The 20,160-nt window shown below is 40.5% G+C and overlaps 1 protein-coding gene across 5 annotated transcripts in view; it reads left to right on the forward strand.

Moving 5' to 3' along the window:
• The window catches only part of arhgap24 (Rho GTPase activating protein 24), a 66,042-nt gene extending 47,043 nt beyond the window's left edge, over window positions 1-18,999 (forward strand). For 3 of the 5 annotated variants that reach the window (XM_004074729.3, XM_023960755.1, XM_011481682.3), the window contains 7 exons: window positions 8,575-8,697; window positions 12,647-12,854; window positions 14,811-14,943; window positions 15,575-15,648; window positions 15,721-15,842; window positions 15,941-17,108; window positions 17,190-18,999. In XM_004074729.3, coding sequence (XP_004074777.1) covers window positions 8,575-8,697; window positions 12,647-12,854; window positions 14,811-14,943; window positions 15,575-15,648; window positions 15,721-15,842; window positions 15,941-17,108; window positions 17,190-17,454 — 2,093 coding nt within the window. In that variant the 3' untranslated portion in view covers window positions 17,455-18,999. Of the gene's footprint in view, window positions 1-1,069; window positions 1,314-6,845; window positions 7,244-8,574; window positions 8,698-12,646; window positions 12,855-14,810; window positions 14,944-15,574; window positions 15,649-15,720; window positions 15,843-15,940; window positions 17,109-17,189 lie in introns of those variants that run through there. The other 2 variants (XM_011481683.3, XM_020707606.2) reach the window with 2 other exon arrangements.
• Window positions 19,000-20,160: the final 1,161 nt, after the last annotated feature.

Here is a 20,160-nt window from a genome sequence, read left to right on the forward strand (position 1 = left end):
TCATTTTTTGTTTATTATAGACATCTCTCAGTCAAGAGCCGAACAGCCCAAGCAGACACACCAAAGCATTAAATATAAACAAAAGAAAATAAATATATATCAGTAGTAGTATCTACTAATGGTATCTACTAGTATCTATTAGTTATTATACTAGTAGTATCTACTATAAGTTCATGTTCTACAAAATATCAGTAGGCATTTATCTTTCTGTTGGTTTTCTAAAGGTTGTTTTACTACGTTTGGTAGAATGAATTTTAAAAATATAGCTCATGGTTTTTGTGTGCCACCCCAAGATTTAATGTGGCCCCCCACTGGCCACCCCCATGAAAAATTTCTGGAGGCGCCACTGCTGGAGAGGAACAATTTATCTGCTGAAAAGATTGCTCTGAACATTAAAGTCCCACTCCAGTCATCTTTTGATCTAGTTTAAAGTGTTCCCAGTGGTCTTTTACTTATGATTATGCATTTTTTGGGCAAAATTTAAAAAACTGTGTCATTTTCTAGGACATAGTTTCTGCAGAGCGGTAGTAGTTCATTAGAAATTCCCCTCTGGGTTGTGAGCAAGACTGTTGGTGTGGAGCAACCCCGCCCCTCTTGCCATCCCCACTGCTGAGAACTTGGAATTGGTTGCTTGTGGCCCAACTAGCATATTTTCTACGTCACACATAAGCTTTTTCAAATGACCTAATGATTCACAACAATTTGATTAAAGAAATACTCAGAAATAAAATCGTAATCTTAATTTCAGAAAAATAATACATGAACACGTTAAAAACACCAAAAACACAATTGTCATCGGAGTGGGTCTTTGAATTTGGGTCTTTGTCTTCTTTTTTATTTATTGTAACAGAAGAGTTTGATCATATCATATGCAAGAGATACCGGTGATACTTTGTCCTCTGTTTTTAAAGGTACAAAAGCCTCCCAGTATGAATTGGAGATGTTTGCTTGTAGGGTTGTGACCCTTATCAAACTGTGGCCTCTCCATGCCCAAACCTTCAGAGAGATCTGCCCATTGTTCCCATACTGTGCCTAAAGAGTGTCTGTGTGAATGCATGTGCATTTGAATACTCACCAACCCCCTCTACAAACCTCACCTCCCTCCCCCCTTGCCTTTCTCTTTCACACCCTCTCAGCTCAGCTGTGCTCTTTCGCTCACTCACACTTTGGCTGAAAACTGGCAGCGGGGTTTCTGAACTCAGGAAGTTGACCCACGCCGTTGGGACTTTGTAAAGCGCTCATGGAGGTGGTTTATCATGCGAGTCACACCTTACCACAGTATGGATTGTCTGATGTATGCTCTTCACATCAAGGTAAAGCAGTGAGCGTGTTGCTTGTACATTTTGAATGGTGCTTTATTCATCCTTTGCAGTTCGTTGTATGCATTTCTGTCAACATAATCTTTTAGATTTACCTTCTTTTGGAAACCAGCTGAGGTTTCAATATTAGATCACACCAAGTCAACAATAAAGAGCATCTTCAAAAGTCTTAACTCCTGCTTTTCTTTGCAACAGCCGTCATCCAAGCGGCGCAGGGAGCAACTTCCTGTCGTGTTGGAGGCATTTATGATGTGTGGATTTCAGAGAAGACTATCATTACACACATTGCTGCATTTCAACTTGCCCCTGCTTGCAGAAAACTGGGCAACTCCGCCGACAAAAGAGAGCAGACATGATTACATTCACTGACAAGCACAAAATGGACACAGCGAGGCGAACATTTTGCACATACTTTTGTCATTTCAAGCTAAACAAGCCTGCTTGCATGTGTTTGCATTGTTTTCTGGGACAGCAGCAGCAGCTGCTTCCTCCTCCTCCTGGCAGGGAACACAAAGTCTGGAAGAGCTCAACAAATCTTCCACATTATGAAAGTCTTTAGATCCTTTTTCACCCTTAACCATTACTTTTTATTGAATGTTCTTGTTTTTCTACCACATGATTCCTGTAAACTACTTAGAATAAGGTTTCCATTTGTCACCTTGTTGAAGGTTTAAACTGCCTCGAAGGCTGAGTAACTCAATATCCCAGTTGTTTGAAGTGCCTAGTTTTAATGTATGGCTTTGCTAGAAAGGGTGATCCTTCTATTAAGCTACGCTTGAAACAAATCTCTTAGGTCTCTGTAAAATGTAAAGCTGCAAACAGCTGAGATTCCCAAATCATGTTCATAAAACAAATAATGAATGGAAAATGGAAAAAACTCATTGTCTTGAAAAAGAAAACTTTAGAAATATCTTTCACTATTGTCATTTCAGAGGTCTTTGGCATTTGCTCCATACTTTCTGCAATTATAGGATATTTACACAAAAAGCAAAAAAGGCTTTGCTCGGTTTGTAATGAATAAAATATTGTATTTTCTTGCTGACATGTGTTTGTATCCCGGAATAACAAAGACCATATTCTGTTGTCCATTTTGTTAGCCGTTAAACTGATAGGCTTGGAAACACAGAGGGCAGCATTATGAAAGATGCTCAGGTGAATAGGACATGCTTAGCCCCAAACGAGGCTACAGCTAAACTGTCCCATCAGTGGAATTCAATACAGATCCTTGGAAAGTACATTCTGCAAAGACAAACTCAAAGCTCGCATCGTCTAATGTCAACAAATTGTTTTTTTAATGATTTTTAATTTGTCTTGTATTTGGATTTTATATATTTTGTATGACAGACGATAAAGCAGTTCTTACAAATGTTTTACTCCACCTAACTTCACTTTTACATCAAAAAGATGGGGGGAAAAGGTGGAGGTGTCTGTGCCTTTTTTTTTTTGTTGATGACAGAGTTACCTTCAGGCTGTCATTTGGGATGTTTTCATAGTTTGAATTTGTTTCATCAAAATGGAGCCAAAATGAACCTCTCCCATATGAATCGGTTATTTTACTTTTATTGTAGGTCATTTTTGATGTGCATGTGGGTGATGGCTTTAATAGAAATGCTGAAGAATGCTGTGCTGTTCTTGAAACCTTTGGGCTTTCTATGCATGTATATGAGCCTCCCCCATCAAAGGGCACACTCTGGACCTCCTCATCACTAGATATGTCAAGAATTTCAATATTTATGTTGTTCATATTGCTTTGCTTGATTACTTTTGAGTCTTTCGTGCCCAGTCTACATTCCTAAACCATTTGTGCAGAGGAGACACTTAAATCGCACCACAAGAACACTATTTATGCAGAAGATTAGGTCTGCACTGGCTTCCTGCTGCTCAGACTTAAAAACAGCTCTGCTGGTCTTTAAGTGGGGCCTTACAGACGACAAAGTACATCTCTGACAACTTGGTCATAAATGAACCACCTCGGATCCTGAGAAGCTCTGGGAAAGACCTTCAGCTGGTGTCCAGAGTCAGCAGTAAATGCAGTGAAGCACTGTTTTAGATTCATGCAGCTAAAATCCGAGGGAGGTATGGGCATTTCTGCTTAGACTGCTGCCCCCGCGACCCGGTCCCGGATAAGCGGAGGAAGATGAATGGATGGATGGCAGCTAAAATCCATAACAATTCCTGGAGATGCTAAACAAGCATTCACTCTGACTATGTTTAAGGCTGAAAACAGTGTTTTAGGGTCAAAGTATTACAGCTGACAGTCTTTCGCTGACCTTCTTGATTTTTAATTCTTTTCTGAAGGGATTTTTTTTTTTTATAACTTCTGATTTTTACTACTTTTAATGTGATTTAACTGCTTTCCTTGTGACTGTGATTTCATCGGATTGTAATTCTGGTTTGTCTTTTTTCTACTAAAAGCACTTTGGAGTGCTCAGAGTTTGCCTGAACATGTGGCGACTCCGTTTGGTTGTATGTGGGTTTATAAGTATAGGCCAGAGTGAAATATGTGAGAGCACCAAGTATTTGGGAGCATTTCCAGCACAGTGAGATCCTTTGTTGTCTCCCACCTGTTTTGGGCCATTAGTTAAAGTCTAGTCTGCAGCTGGTCACTCATGAAAGCAGGTGGTCACAACTGGAATGAGGAGGTTTTAGCCGTTGTGACTTAGCTCCTCTCAGATGGCAGTTTCAACACCAAGCGGCAAAAATGGTTTTATGTGATGCCAGCCAGTCAGTGATGGGCAACGAGATCAGCTGTTATTGTATGCTGCACACATCCAGTTCTATTTAGAATAGTTGTTCCTGTGACGAGTCCAGTTTTAATATAGTTTTTGTAGTTTATTGTAGTTTAAATATGATGACTGTGGAGTTCATTATTCTTTGCATAGCAGTGGAAGACAAGTTTATTTTGGGTTTCCAATCTGGTCCCATCTGAATTCCAAATGGAATTATTTATTATTTTTCCTTTCTGTAGAATCCTTTTAAACTTTATCTGTAATTGAAGTTAATCAGGGTAAAACAATGTCAGACTTTCACACTACAAATGTGGTCATCCCATTGTTGTGTTGGCCCAAAGATTACATTCAAATATACGATTGTGTGTCATTGTACAGTACATGAGGTTACTCAGCAAGTTATCTCACCAATCTTTTTAAAGAATGAAGCCAGCCCAGCCACTGTGAAAGAAAACCCACAGGATATGGCAGGAGGAACACAACTGTGCTGTACTGTAATGGCTGTGGTATGCTGCATAATCCTGTTGCATGCTTGTTTAACAACCTCACAGCGGTTGTTTCTGGGATAAAATGCAGCCTTTCCATGCAAACGATGGAGAGGTTTATTATAAAATAGTTAAAGCAGCATAAACAAATACAAACCCACACACACCTTGATACAATCCCGTTACAATTAACACAAAAAATACTGGTGGGGGGGCAAACTTTCAACTGACAGTCTAAACTCAGAGGTCTGCAACCTTTTACCTCGGTTGTGGCTCTCCGGTTAAGGAAAAATAAAAAGGTTTAACTTCAAACTGCAAAGTAAAAAGAAAGAAGTAGAGTAAACTAACTTAAACTTTATTCTACACATCCACAAACAGTTAGGGGACAGTATCTAAATTCAAACTAAATCATTTTAAAGGATTTCTGAGTGCTGTGTACCACCAAATCATTGTGAGGTCGGTAAGCACAACCATCACACCTACTGGATTATAGAGTAGATTTTCATATTTGGCAATTTCAAAGATTGTAAGTGGGCCTCATAGTTCGAAAAATGTAGGGTTGCTTCATTCGCTATGATTAAGTTTGGTTTGTTAGATTTATAAATTTCTTTGGGTTGGGGGTCTGGGCCTCCTGGTGCCCGGCAGGGGCGGTGTGGACTCCGTTGGTCGGGGGGCCGGGTCCGGTGCCTGGGTGGGGTGTGCGGGGGTGCCGGGTGGCAATGAGGCAGGAAACCCTCTTGGGGCCCGCGGTTGCGCCGGGCGTCCCCCACCGGGGCTGCAGGGTCTGGGGGAGGCGGGTGGGTCGGCCCTGGAGATTTGACGGGTTGGGGTCTCCGCTGAGGCAATCGGTGGCTGCCCCGGCTGGTCGGCTTCCTCGGTCCCATCGAGGCCTGACCAGAGTTCTCCTAGGGGCGGCGCTTTCTTCGCTCCTCTTTCCTTGTGTGGGGTGGGGGGGTATGGGGGTCGGCGCATCAGGCGATGGGGCCCCTGGGCTGGGGAGGCCTGGGCCCAATGCTGGGGGGGGGGGGGAACGGTTGATTTACCACCGGGGTCAGTCCTCCAGCTGTCCCCGATCCTCTTTCTCATATAATCATTTATTAGGGTGAGGGTGGTGGGGTCCTCCCTTGGGGGGTCCTGACCCAAGCCTGGGGCTGGGGGATACTCAGGACTCCTGGGTGGTGGTGGGCCACCTGTCTGGGCCCCCTGGGCGCGGTGGGGCGGCTGCTCTACGAGTCGGGCTGGGGCTTGTACTCTCTGCCCCCTGCGCCCCCCTGCTCTCTGTCGTGGGGGCCGCAGTGGCGGTCCCGCTGGCCCTGCCCGGGGTGGCGGATGTGGTTGCCCGGCAAGCGGTCTTTCTTTAGCTGCTGTACTGTGCAGGTGTTGGGGGGGGGGGGGGGGGGGGGGGGGGCCCCGGCTGCCGCTGCTTAAAAATACAAAGGAGAAATACACATTTTAAAAGTGGAATTTTTAAAGTTTCAAATTAGAATTTTTTTTAAAGCCACAATATAAGCTTGAGATTCCTGCATCTGCGACATCTGCTGCAACAAATAATAGCCAGGTTGTCACGATGCGGGGTGGCTCGAGAGCCGGTAGGACCCAGATGCAGAGGCGGAGGCACACGGTTCAAGGACAAGGGGGTTTAATAACAAAAACAAACAAAAGGCGCTGCCGAGCAGGATTACAAAACAAAACTTACTGTGGCGTGGCTAGAAACATGGACCGTGAGCGTGACTAGAAACATGGAGACATGAACACCATGACAAAAGGTAATGGACCAGCACAGGAGGAAGGCAGAGACAAGACTTAAATACAGACAGGGCAGACAAGACACAGGTGAACACGATCAGGGCAGATGGGGACCAAAGGAAGTAAAACTCAAGAAACAAGACAAGACAGGAAACCTTTCAAAATAAAACAGGAAACAGAACCAAACAAGACAGAACAAGAACTAATACGAAAAACAAGACACAACAAACTCAAACCATGACACAGGTCAGGCTAGTCAGCCAGGTTTGTATGATAACGTTAATGCACCTTCAAAAAAATAAGAAAATTAAAATATGTTATGTGTATTGTGTAACCCTAGCCTTTGATAATAGAACAAATTATATTGTTGAGTTAATTTCTTATTTGTCTTTGGTTAAAACAATAATACAATAATAAAACAAATTGATTAGACTATATAAGAAATCTAAAATAAAAATAAAATCATATATAAACAACATAATTCAATGTTTATGTGCAGTTATAAAGTATTTCTTAATCTTTCCCCTCTCTCCTACAACTTTCTGCACACTCATGAACATCACAGTTTTTATTTGTGACTGCTAAGGATTTTTTGGTCAGTCAACAACTACTTCTCCTATTGGTAGTGGGCCCCTCAAACCGGGCCCCCAAAAAAGCTTAGCACAGCCCTGCGCCTTATCTCGCATGTCTGAAGATATTTCAGCCGCAGCCAACGCGTCAGGAAATCTCTGCATTTTCTCTCAATGAAACTCGGTTATATATTAGCAATATTGTCGCTTTTGAGACACTAAAATGTTAGGTTAAAAGAGAACATTCGGTGGAGGAGTGGAAGCTTTGGCACCGGCTGAACGAACGCATGCGCGGATTAAGGAAACTGTTCATCCGGTTGGTGGTTTACTGCTATAGTTTGGAGTGTCATGAGTCAAGCTTGAGAAATCTTGAATGCAAACCTGCGTGTCAGAAGGTGAGTTCAGAATGTTTGCGTTGTTTTTCGTGAAAACATATTTGTTCAAAAAAAATGTTTAGGTCCAGAATTAAAATCTAGTATATTTGGGATTTTAAAAGGTGAAAACTGGATTAACAGGGTTTGTTTACTTCATAGGAACATAAGAAAAATAAATAGCAGTGGATGGTGGCCATACTACTTTAATACAATCAATGACTAAAAAAGAAAGCTGTTTTGGACAAAAACAAAACACGGAATTTTTCAAAAGATTTCATTATTTTTAAGACCCCCAGAGCAAATTTACACAGTTTTCTACTGAAGATTTTTCTTTTTTAAATATGGCAACAAACATAGTTTTAGGGTCAAAAAGGTGATCTTAAATATTAATGGGCTCTCTCTCTGTCTCTCTCTCTCTCTCTCTCTCTCTCTCTATCTATCTATCTATCTATCTATCTATCTATCTATCTATCTATCTATCTATCTATCTATCTATCTATCTATCTATCTATCTATCTATCTATTATTGATCCTCATTTTTTAAATAGTTGACAGGCCATAGATGATTTATCGAAACAAAAGCATGGACAAGAGAAAAAATGGAAAAACAAAATTTGAGTATTCTCCAATCTAATACTTTTTAAATACTTTAGTTTATTGTCTTTGTATGTGTGTGTGTAGTGTTTACATTGTGTTTGTCAAGGAGGCACTGTTACATTTTTTTTATTTTTTAAACATGACATCTAACTGCTAATGAGATTTTATGACTGACAGGGAACATTATTCTTGGTGTCCAAGTGAAGCTCTACACATAGCAATTAGACCTGTTGTGCTCACCCAGGCTCTCTGAACACCATAATCACTCAGTTGTTACCTCATAACTGCCTTGTTTACATGTTAAAGTTGTCCAGGATAAGCATTTGGAAAAGATGTCCATCAAACATCTACAGTTTTTTTTTTAAATCTTTTGTTTTGTTTAAATCTGTGTGGTTTATTATTATTATTTTTTCCTCTTAACAGCTTCAAATGTCAGATGCAGACCTCATCCTGGGATATAATCAATGGCCTAAAACCCCTGCTGCCAAAGACATGAATAAATGAGCGGTTACATGGCACTCCATTCGTCTTTTAATAGTGCCTTTCTTCCTGTAATAAACCAGGTGTATCCCTTTGAAATGCCATGATTTATTATTTTTTTGAGTCACGTTGGTAAAGCCGAAGTAGAGCTACGGAAAGGTTTCAGTTGTCATAGAAACATCTGCAGCCAGCATTGCTGTGCGTTTTTCTGACATCCCAGAATACAATATTAAGGGTAATGATGTCAATTGTCATTTATGTGCTTTTTGGAACAGGGGCAGACAGAGAGCGGATGACGGCTAACCATGAGACGTACCTTCTTATGGCCAGCACCCAGAATGACATGGAGGATTGGGTGAAGACCATCCGGAGAGTCATATGGGCACCTTTTGGTGGAGGTTAGTTAAAACTTTACAGATGTTTTTTTTTATTGGATGTTACCTTTAGACACCAGTGTTTAATTAATGATCAGTGTGAAAGCACAACTCAAGCGAAAAGTGTAGAGTTGTAGAGCATGTTGACCGAGCACTGAAAGCTTAAAGCTATTTCTGGTGACAAAGATCCTTTATTCTCACATAAAAGTGGCACTCACAATACCATAACATTAACACGTGTATTACACGAGTATTGATTAAACTCCCACTCCGATCATCTTTTGATCTATTTTAAAAGCGTTCCCAGTGATCTTTTAATTATGCTTATGCTGATTTTAGATAAAATAAAAAAAACTAGTGTCATTTTTTAGGACATAGTTTTTGGCAGATCGGGAAGAATTAATCAGAATTTCACCTGTGAGTTGTGGGTGGAACTGTTTGCACAAAAGTTAGCCGTTGCTCATTTCCCATCAACTCTTTGTTTACAATCTCTATCCTGCTAGCTTACATCCCCCTCGAACCCCCAAGTTAACATTTCTGGTGCAACAAAAATGGCGAGCAATATTGGCACTATCCAGCTGTACAGTTTAGAGCCAGATGCCTGCTCAGACGAGTAAAACAAAAACATTAATGGCTTTATTTACCGTATCTGCAAACATTTGCCACTACAATATTTTTTAGACAGCATGTTTTAGTCTGCTCCTGATTAACCACCTTCCATCAATTACAAAAATGCAACAAGTAAATGTTTAAAACACAATTTTCATTGGAGTGGACCTGTCAGGGTTTGATTTTCATTAAATGTTGATTCCAAATGTAAAACACCTGTTATATGGTTAGGGATACAAACTAAGGCAACCTTACCAAATGCAGGAATACCAAAAGCTTTAATAACTAAAAGTATTTTTTCTGAGCTAACAAACAGTATGATGAATGAGCTGAAACACTACAAATTGAACCAACAAACTGGTAAAGAATGAGGAACCAGATGAGATTTAGAGTGTTATTTTTGTCATTAATTCCTTCCTGACTCGATTGGAGTAACGTATAATGATTTGTCCCCTGGTTTTTGTTAACAACTGCTCTGCCAGATTTCGACCTGCATTGTGTCGAAACAGGACACAGGTTCAGCACTTGTAGGCAGGCATGCAGTTCGGGCAGCTTTCAGAGACAAAGTGAATAGATGAGGCAGAGCTGGCCCCTCTGTTTTCAGTGTGGGGAGTTTGATGTCTATTGAAGTTGACTGCTCTTCAAAAGGACGAGCCATTTGTCAAAGATGCCACAGGAAAAGGTGGCTTCATTTTGGAGCTAAGCGAGGCTTCCACTGCAGCACACAAACACATGCACTTGGGGCGCACACGCATCAGCCTTTTTAGATTTTGCTGTGGCAGCAGTGCGGAGCAAAGCCCCAATTGGAGGCTCATGCCTCCAGAAATGTGATGAAAAATTCCTCTTTAGAGAGTATCAGAGGCAGCACCCATAGAGGAACTTGTGTTGCCTTCAACGCTTGCTGGGATTTTGTGTTTTATCCCGTCAGGCTGAAAAAAATAGTTTGACTACAAACTTTTGGGAATTCAATTTTGATGAAACTTTAAAATGTGCAGTTGCGGCTTCTCAATCTGGATTTTAGGAGATATATTTCAAGGTAATTACCAATTTTCCGTCTTTAAAAGTAGGTTTTGAAAGAACTAAAGTGGATTAAGCATTTAAACTACGTATCTCAAGTGGTCTTTATTAGGTGTTATGATATTTTAAATAAATGAATAATGATAATTAACAGATCAAACCCCTTCAGCAAAACTGAAACAAAACTGAAACAAAATTGAAAGCTTTTTGTGTTTTTTTGTTTTATTTTTCTACAAATATCCAACACTGTTGCCAGCTAAATTCAATAAATGTGAATTTTCTCTTGCATGGTGCTTTTTGGTGCAGGAGCAGGGACACATTCAGAGAGCATTAAGAGAGCAACATAAGAAAAACTTGGAAAGTCTTAAAAAAATGAGAATTTTTGATTTTAAGTATCACTTTTGTACAATCAAGTTTTCGTAAGAAGTCTCCAGGTTCTTTCCATCACCTGTCCACAGATGATATTCTGACCTCAAATTCCTAGCTGTTGTAATGCAGAGAAATAGTGCCAATACTCTCAGACCCTCCAAAAACTGGGTGAGTCATATTCAAGAGGGCAAGAAGAAATTTTTTCCTGGATTTACTTGCATGTGTGTTTGAGCAGAAGTAGGTTTGAGTCTGAAGTGTCAAAGGAAACAAGTGCCCCGCTGAGTGCTTTGAGGCATCAGTCTTGTGTGCCAGAGTCTCGTCAGGGTAAAGGGTGTCTGAAAAGGGCTTTATACATGCATAATGAGTCATGCACACACTTTGCATAAGTTGATCTGCACATACTGTTACACGTGACCCACAGAAAACATTCCTGCACTCATGACTTCAACGTCTGGACGCATGACCTCACCTCAGTTTTGTCTTTTGTTCTGTAGTTTTTTTTTGGACACAAATTATTTGTATTCCTTCTGTTCAACTTTTCAGATCAGTCGAAGAAATTATTCTTTTTATATTTTACCAAGTCTTCTTGCATTTTTTTTACTTGAACGCTGTCTTCCCTTTCTATGGTAACTGTACTGTTAGGTGCTCTTAACGCTGCACCTCTGATATGCTTTCCTATCTCAAGTGTATTAATAGGCATCTTTTCCAGAAGCTTTGTAAATGTGTCATTTTCAGGAGAGGTGAGTACAGAAGATTTTACTGATAAAAGCTTAACTAAGAACATTTTCAAACATCTTTTTGCAACAAAAATAATACAGTTAATGCTCCACTTTATTCATTCAATAATCAAGTGGTTTAAGTTGAGCCTTCTGTGTCCTTTTAAATGTTGTCATGTATGTCATGAACTCTAATTTAGTCATCCTATTTTGTCAGAGTGCATGTTTGAAACTGTGTAAGTAGCCTCAGTCTTTATCTAGAGAGTGGAAAAGTATGCAGATCTAAATCTGTCTTAATCCCCTGCTGTATTGCGTTCCACTTGAGACGGCTGCTAATGGAAATAGCTGTCAGACAAAAGGTGAAAGGTGCTCCGCAGGAAGTTAGAGGTTTGACCATCAGGCTGAGGCTATATATATATATATATATATTGCTGGATCTGCCTTAACAGCTATTATGAAGATGTAAGTAACTAAGAAGCAGTACTTTTTTGCAGTTGCAAGGCGTGGGGTCCTGTATGAATGCTTTTAAAGACCCATTATAAAATGATTGTGTTTTTTAACATGTTCTTGTAACATTTTTCTCAGGGTGGAGGACATATCTAAAGAAAATTAAGCTTAAAATTGCATTTCTAAGTATTTCATCATTCAAAATGTTGTGAATCACAAACAGATGAAAAAGCTCTGTTGGAAAAAGCTTGTAAGTGTGATGTAAAAACTACAATCAGCAGGCCATAAGCTCCATTCTGATGTATCCACTTGCAGACAAATAGATCCATGTACGTCTTCGTTTTCCTCATCCAAGCTGGCGTCTGGCTCAAAACTGTATGACTGGCTAGTTCCAATATTGCTCGCCATTTTTGTTGCACTGGCAATATTAGCTTTGGGTTGTGAAAGGAGTGCAAATATATGGAATGTTGGGAAATAGGGGCAGGTTTACTCCACACCAACAGTTCCACCCACAATTCAGAAGTGAATTTCTAATGAACTCCTGCTGCTCTGCAGAAACTAAGTCGTAGAAAAGACAGTCTTTTCTTTTTTATTTTGCCTAAAAGAAGCAAAATCATTGTTAAAAGAGCACAGGGGACGCTTTTACAATAGATCTGGAGTGAGACTTAAAATGTGTTCCTGCATTTAGTCTACATGGTTACAAAGAAAGCAATTTCATCTATGGAAGCAATTTGTTTTTCTGATTTCTGATCTGTGATTCTGTTTAAAATAAAGATCACTGTTAATTGATTCTCAGGGATTTGGTTGTGTTTCAGGGATCTTTGGTCAGAAGTTGGAGGAGACGGTGCGGTATGAACGTCGTTTTGGGAACAAACTTGCCCCTATGCTGGTGGAGCAGTGTGTGGATTTCATCCGACAGTGGGGTCTTCGGGAAGAGGGCCTGTTCAGGCTGCCAGGACAAGCCAACTTGGTGAAAGAGCTGCAGGATGCCTTTGACTGCGGAGAGAAACCGTCTTTTGATGGGTAATGCTTGACTTGCACTGCACTTGAATAGCATTTAATTAATATAAAATTCCCACTATTTATATTTTTATCTATCTATGCCATTATGAGCATTTTTTTTTTATTGACATTGACTTCTTTGAATTTCCTCCCAACAAACAACAATAACTTTTCGGTGCTACTTAATACATTCTTAAAGTAGTAATTATTTCAAAAAACTGTCAAATTACCCACAAATTTTTTAGTTCCCCTTCATGCTATATATTTTGTGCTTAGACATCAAGCAGTTCTGCGCCCAGGAGCAGAACAAAAAACAATCCCAGCAACCAAATGGTCCTTTTTTGGCTCAGATGTCCTTTTGGCATGGAACAAATGGTATGCTGTGCATAGGCCCTAATGTGACAATCAGAAATATAACACCATACCATCTGGTTGCAGGCTGTATGTCAACATCTTATAAGAAACACAAGACAAAAACGCACTTCAGTTCCCACCTTAATGTTTTAACTATTTTGTTTACTGAGTGGCTTTATGCTTGTTCCTCTCTGTCAGTGTAAGGTTGTTCCAAGTTTCCCTGATTCCCTTATTAGCCCCATCAACCCCCTGCCTGCTTCACCAGCTGCCACTTGTTGGCCCATTCTTTCTCTTGAGCCCCACTGGAAATCCGTTTGTTTTTCAGCTGAGCTGCTTGAACACACTGACGCTGTTCTTCCTCTTGAAATTCTTTTCCTTGTTTTTACATCGCCACCTTACAGAGATAAATTTAACAGCAAAATTTAACTATTTAGAGCAGGGTTGCCCAATCGTGGTCCTTGAGATCTACCACCCAGCCTGTTTTCCAGTTCTCCCTGCACTCCTTGCTGATGATTAGCTGGATCAGATCTTCAGTCAATGAGAATAAAGAGACACCTGAATCAGCTGATCTACAGAAAGCAGTGAATAGAGAACTGGAAAACAGGCTGGGTGGTATAGACCTCGAGGACCAGAATTGGGCAGCCCTGATTTAGAGTATCACATTTCTCTTACTTGACTTTCTTGTTTTATGTTGCTTCAGGGTTTAAAGACAAATCCTGTTGTAACTGTTCAGTCTTTAAAGTCCCACTCCCGACATCTTTTGATCTATTGTAAAAGGGTCCAAGTGGTCTTTTAACTATGATTATGCAGTTTTTAGCCTAAATCAAAACCTGTGTCGTTTTCCAGGACATCATTTCTGTAGAGCAGCAGGAGTTCATCAGAAATTCACCTCTGAGTTGTGGGCGGGACTGCTGCTATGGAGTAAGCCTGTCCTCGTTTCCCATGATCCATTTGTTTATAGACTCTGGAACAACCCCAATCAAACATTACCAATGCCACTTAAATGGTGACAATATCGCCGCCATCCAGCTGACTTTGTAATTTTGATCCAGATGCCAGTTCAGACACGAAAAACAAAGACGCTAATGTGTTTGTCCACAACGGGTTGCAGAATGGAGCGGAGCAGGAAGCTTGTGGCTTGCCATAGTACCTTGTCTACAAGCATTTTTTTCCTCTGCTCCTGATTCACAACAATTTGAATAAAGAAATACGTAGAAAAGCAATTGAATTCTTAATTTTCTTTATATATGTCTTCCATCATGAGAAAAATGCTACAAAAGCATGTTATAAACACCAAAAACATTATTTTCATTGGAGTGGGTCTTTAAAGACAGTGGAAGGAAAATGCATCTTTTTGTAAATTTTACAAGTTCTTTTCAGCTTTTTTCTGTTATTCTTAGCTAGAACACGTGAAAGTGAGGGTAATAAATGTACAGTGTTTGTGTCTTATCTTTTGCATATGTATCAACAACTAAAAAGTGTAATTGATTCACCAAACTTGTTCTTTTTTTACATTTCTTTATATATTCTCTTGTGTTTGTTACACCTCACTGCTAAACACAGAGTCAATGATAGTCCCCCGTTTGCTTCAGTGCTTTAGTTGAACATGTTGTATGTCGACAGCAACACGGACGTGCACACAGTGGCTTCCCTGCTGAAGCTGTACCTCAGAGAGCTGCCTGAGCCGGTCATCCCCTTCCACAAGTACGAGGAGTTTCTGGCCTGCTCAAAACTTATTGGCAAAGATGATGAAATGGTGAGAAATAAAACATGAATTTCATTTTCTTCATGTATTACTTCCTCAGTTTCCGACATGCAAATGTAGTAAGTTAAATAAATCCACCCTCATGGTGCACAGTCCTTCATTTGACTCATGTTTTTCCTCAAATTTAGCTTTTTTGCCTCTTATCTCAGCGTGGATGGCTTTTTTGAGATGTTACCATTATTTAACTGAAAAAAAGGAAACAGATTTTTTAAATTCTGGTTTGTTTGTTTTTTATTATTGCTTGCTTTTGCCTTTGGATTTCCATGTCCTGATATTACTGTGTCAGAAGAATTTAGAATTATTAAGCTAAATTCTTAACAAAATGCGAAATACCACTGTTGCTTGATGTAAAAACTGTTGCCTCAAATGATAAAAAAGTAAAAATTTCCTTTCATTACCATTAAAAGCTTATTTTGCATTGTTTTAAATAAAGACAATACATCAGATTCATGAAAAACTAATTATTATTTTTTTTTTTAAATCGCATTTTTCCCTTCAATTCTTCATTGTATTTCTACATTTGGTATTTATGAATCTCGTGAAGCCAGAATTGATCCTCCAATATTTTATCATCATATGAATTCTGGATTAATAGCTTCTTAAAAGTATCTTTTGCCTGCAGGGTGTGAAGCAGTTGAAGACGCTTGTGGAAGGCCTTCCTCCCGTAAACTACAACCTTCTCAAGTACATCTCCAGGTATTGCTCCTCCATTAAGGTGGATAAAAGGTACACGGTTCGCAGCAGGGATTGAGATTTTTTCTTTCTTAGATTTTTAGATGAAGTCCAGTCATATTCAGGAGTGAACAAAATGAGCGTTCAGAACCTGGCTACAGTCTTTGGACCAAACATCATGAGGCCAAAGATTGAGGATCCAGTAACAATTATGGAAGGTCAGTGTTTAAAAAAAGGTTGTTTTTTTTTTTTCCTGTCTTATAAATGTGTCTTTTTACTAATGAGTTATCGAAAATGTGCGTTCTGATTTTGTCAGGAACTGTTCTGGTCCAGCAGCTGATGGCTGTGATGATCGGCCGCCATGACGTCCTTTTCCCTCGAGATGAAGACAGTCAAACACTTGAACTAGTCAACAACAACAACATTGAACTCCCTCGGCGACCAGCCCTCACAGCTACCTCCACTGTCCCCTCAGTGTCTCAAAATGCAGAGAACAACAACACTCAGGTGGTGCGGCAGTGCGTCTGGGAAGCTCCTGACTCCCCACCGCACCGCCAACACGTAGACAACAGCGGCTCCCCACGATCATCCAGCCCCCGCAACCTCGCCTCCGGACGCTTTGAAGTCACCCGCAGTCCACCGCTGACTGTGAAAAAGAATCCCGCCTTTAGTAAGGGCAGCGGGATTGTCACAAACGGCTCTTTCAGCTCCTCACCTTCCTCAGATCCCACTCTGGATAAGAGCCAGACTGTGACAGGAGGCGGGCACTTACCTGTGCGTCGAACTGGGACCTTTAAAGGTTCGGGTACAAAAATGGGAACCAGTGGTGTAACGAGTGTCAGCGGTCCTGCAGGGAACGGGACTGGTGTTGTACGAATGGGCATTTCAGCGGCTGATCCTGGAAGTATGAACGGTCACAGTGGAATTTGGCTGCAAAACGGCTGCGTCATGCTTCGAGAGAACACCAAAACTCGGGACTGTCCCAATGGGCATCAAGCAACCAATCAGAATCGCCTGTCCACATACGATAATGTGCAGCTTAACCAACAGAACCTGCAGCAACAGAACCAGATAAACAGTTTGTGTCTGAACAGCTGTGAGGACAAGCAGAGTGTGGACAGCGCCACCTGGTCCACTTCCTCCTGTGAAATCTCACTTCCAGACAATTCCACTTCCTGTCGCTCCTCCACCACCACCTGTCCCGAACAAGACTTCTATGGAGGCCACTACGAAGACTTGGACGGACCAGGCAGGCTGGCAGCGGACAGCGCGCCTTCTGAAGGAGGAGAGGGAGGTGGCAGGAACAGTAACAGAGAAGAGAATGAGACAGGGGGGAGCAGTCGGGACACCAGCAGCAGTGACAACAGTAAGTTTGTCACTGCTGGCAACGGACCTGGCAGCCACAGTGCACTGCATAGTCTAGTGGCAAGCCTGAAACAGGAGATGCAGAAGCAGAAGACGGAGTACGAGGCCAGGATTAAAAGGTGAGGATGCACAGGTCAGGCGGCACAGCTGATTGCGTTGCATTTCCAGGTGCATTTCCTTCCTAAATTGTCCTTTTGCAGCTTGGAGCAGCGAAACCTGGACCTGGAGACGGAGATGGTGAGCCTCCATGAGGACCTGGATCAGGAAAGGAAGAAGTACACCATGGTGGAGATAAAGTTGCGCAATGCTGAGCGGGCCAAAGAAGATGCAGAGCGGCGGAACCAGATGCTACAGAAAGAAATGGAACAGTTTTTCTCTACGTTTAGCGACCTGACTGCAGCTGGCAACGGCGGAGCCACCGAGCCCCGCCGGCCAGAACGAAGCAACCCAATCTGGATACAGTGAGGAGGGCTGATGAAAACCAGCATTTGAAAGGACTTCAAACAAGAAAAACCCTGATTAGTTAAAGCATGTGTAATTTAATTTAACAGAAGGTTAAATCTAATGGAAGCCGCCTGTATTATTGATAACATCACCTGGAGTGATGTCAGAATGATCTGTATATAGTCTTATTTAAAAAAAAATGTAGGAGAAGGTGCATTATTCATATGGTACTGCTATATCATGAAGCTCATAAGAGGAATCATATTTTTAAAATTGCGTCTTCATATCTAAAGATGCAGAAAAGATCACACATCAAATATCTGAACCGCTTTATTCATTCTTAACTTGCAACCAAAAACATGTCTGATGTTCAAAGTAAGTCTGTCTGTGCTAGTGTACATAGAGGGAAACAATGCAGAACATGTTTTTAAAGAGATGCTAACGTTAAATGTTACTATTTAAACAAAGTTATCCTTGTGCGATATTTTATATTAAGATGTTTTCTTGCACTTATGTGTCTGTTTTGTCCCCACAGGTCGGTACTGAGTCTTGTCTGTTGTCAATATCCGATCTGATGTGTGCACCGTTTTTGAAATGTATGCAGTTTGTGTGCTTCTGTGCTGCTCCATCCACTTATGACCAAAATCCTAGAGCCCTGTTCTGTAAATATTTTGTAGATAATGTCAGACGTTTCTCGTGGGACTGCGCTGTTGTGTGACATTCGGATGGGTACGGCACGAACTGAGTCAATTTTAACTGAACCTTTTGTAGCTTTTAAAATTCTTGAACAAGTGGGTAATCAAAACGGTAAAATAAATGTCTTGAACTGAGAATTTCACGTGAGAAATTGTACTTTCACATTTAAATATATGTAGCCATCCTAATGAATGTCCTTATAAATGATAACAGTTAAAAAGTTCACGATTTTCTTTGCCCTAATGTCGCTCAGAAGAAGGTGCTGCAGCTAAGCTGAGTGATCTGTGAACTCTTTAGTGCACTGAGGACAACCATCTGCAAGAATCATGTGACGTGTGCAGAAATCTGTGGGTAGAAATATTAGATGAAGTGTATTTATGTTACCATAAACCGAACATTTTCACAGATGGGTGGCAGGAGATGGTGATGTGTGCATGTGCTCAGACTTACTGCTTCCCCAGCTCCTGTATGAAGCCTGGCCAATGCAGATCATCTAGAATGTGTGCAAAAAAGGGACAAAAAAAAGTGCCTGGGCAACAAAGGAGAATGAAGTTGGGGGGGAGGGGGTCCTGCAATTCATTATGGACCATTCGCTGGCAAATAATAGGCTTTAGCCGAGCTGAGATTGTCACTCCGTTCTGTGAATTCCACACAAAAGAGCAGGAAAAAAATGGATGTGATGACAGATTTTCAAGATGTAATACTTGATACTCAAAGAAAATCCTTAGACATGAAAATATGAATGAAAACGTGTTTTCTTGTGACTTCTTTTACTCTGGTTTCTTGGGTGGTTCTTCAAAAACTGTTCTGTACACCTGCAACATGTGAATGTTGTAATGTCAATAAAACGTGAGTAATTCCTCCTCTTTATTTTTATAACTATATTGTTTTTACGTATGAAGTTTTCCAATAACATCTAATCAGGTCTAACAACGTCTCATAGACACCTGACAATAATTATTGTCGTTATGTATTTTTTTAGTGTTATTTACTGTGTCTTCTGCTGTTGATAGAGCTACAAGGTAATTTCCCCTTTGTGGGGAATTATTCTATTTAGGTGGTGATGCACACGTTTAAATCCTAAAAACGCTTTTGTTCTTTCAAAGTTGGTTTTTCATTTTTTTAAAACATTTTTTACATTTCCTTTTACAACAGGATTGACTACAGCTCCAGTCCCACGTTTACCTTTAAGCTACTAACCAAACTTTTCTTCTAACTGTCCCACCTTATAGTCTATTTTTATATTTATATAGGCGTTTCAAATCCTTGTTAAATAAAGTCCAGAATGAACATAAAATATATATTTTTGTGTTCAAACAAGCTTTGTAAAAGTACTTAATGGAAGGCAGAACTTTAACGGTTCATGCAACTTGAAACAACAACATTTTCATTAGAAACTACAGGGCAAGTCCATCTATCCATCCATTCAAGTCAATTTTATTTGTATAACCCAAATTCACAACAAAAGTAATCTCGATGAAATCAAAAGGATCATGAATACAAAAAATTCAATAGGAAAATACTAACTTGAACTAACAAATTGACTAAGCTAAACTGGCATCCCTGCCCTTAGACCCCCCTTCGCGGAAAGGAAAAACTCCTAAAAAATAGGAGCCAACTGGAATCTGGAAGCACTCCCACTCACCATCTATCTATCCATCCTTCCATCCATTTATCTATCTATCCATCCATCTATCCATCCTTCCATCCATCTTCTGAACCCACTTAATTACTTCAGAGTTACAACGTTCCTGGAGACAAGTCAACTACTGTTGAACGTTGGCGGGGTACTTCCTGAACAGGTCGCCAGTGTGGCTACAACTAATGCAGAATTTAGGACTTTGCTCGTTCAGGGCTCTGGTTTAAGGATTCATGTGAAAGATAGGGGGCTTCGTTTGCTTCATAGATTAAACAAAAAGATTAGACAACTAATTCACTTATAAAATGTTTCTTGGTCACACTTTTATTTGGAAATTTTGAAACGTGGGTGTGATCTAGTGTGTTTTACAAAGAAAAAAAATAGAAATGATA

Source organism: Oryzias latipes, chromosome 12 (genome assembly GCF_002234675.1).
Source record: "Oryzias latipes chromosome 12, ASM223467v1".
NCBI classification, from domain to species: Eukaryota; Metazoa; Chordata; class Actinopteri; order Beloniformes; family Adrianichthyidae; genus Oryzias; species Oryzias latipes.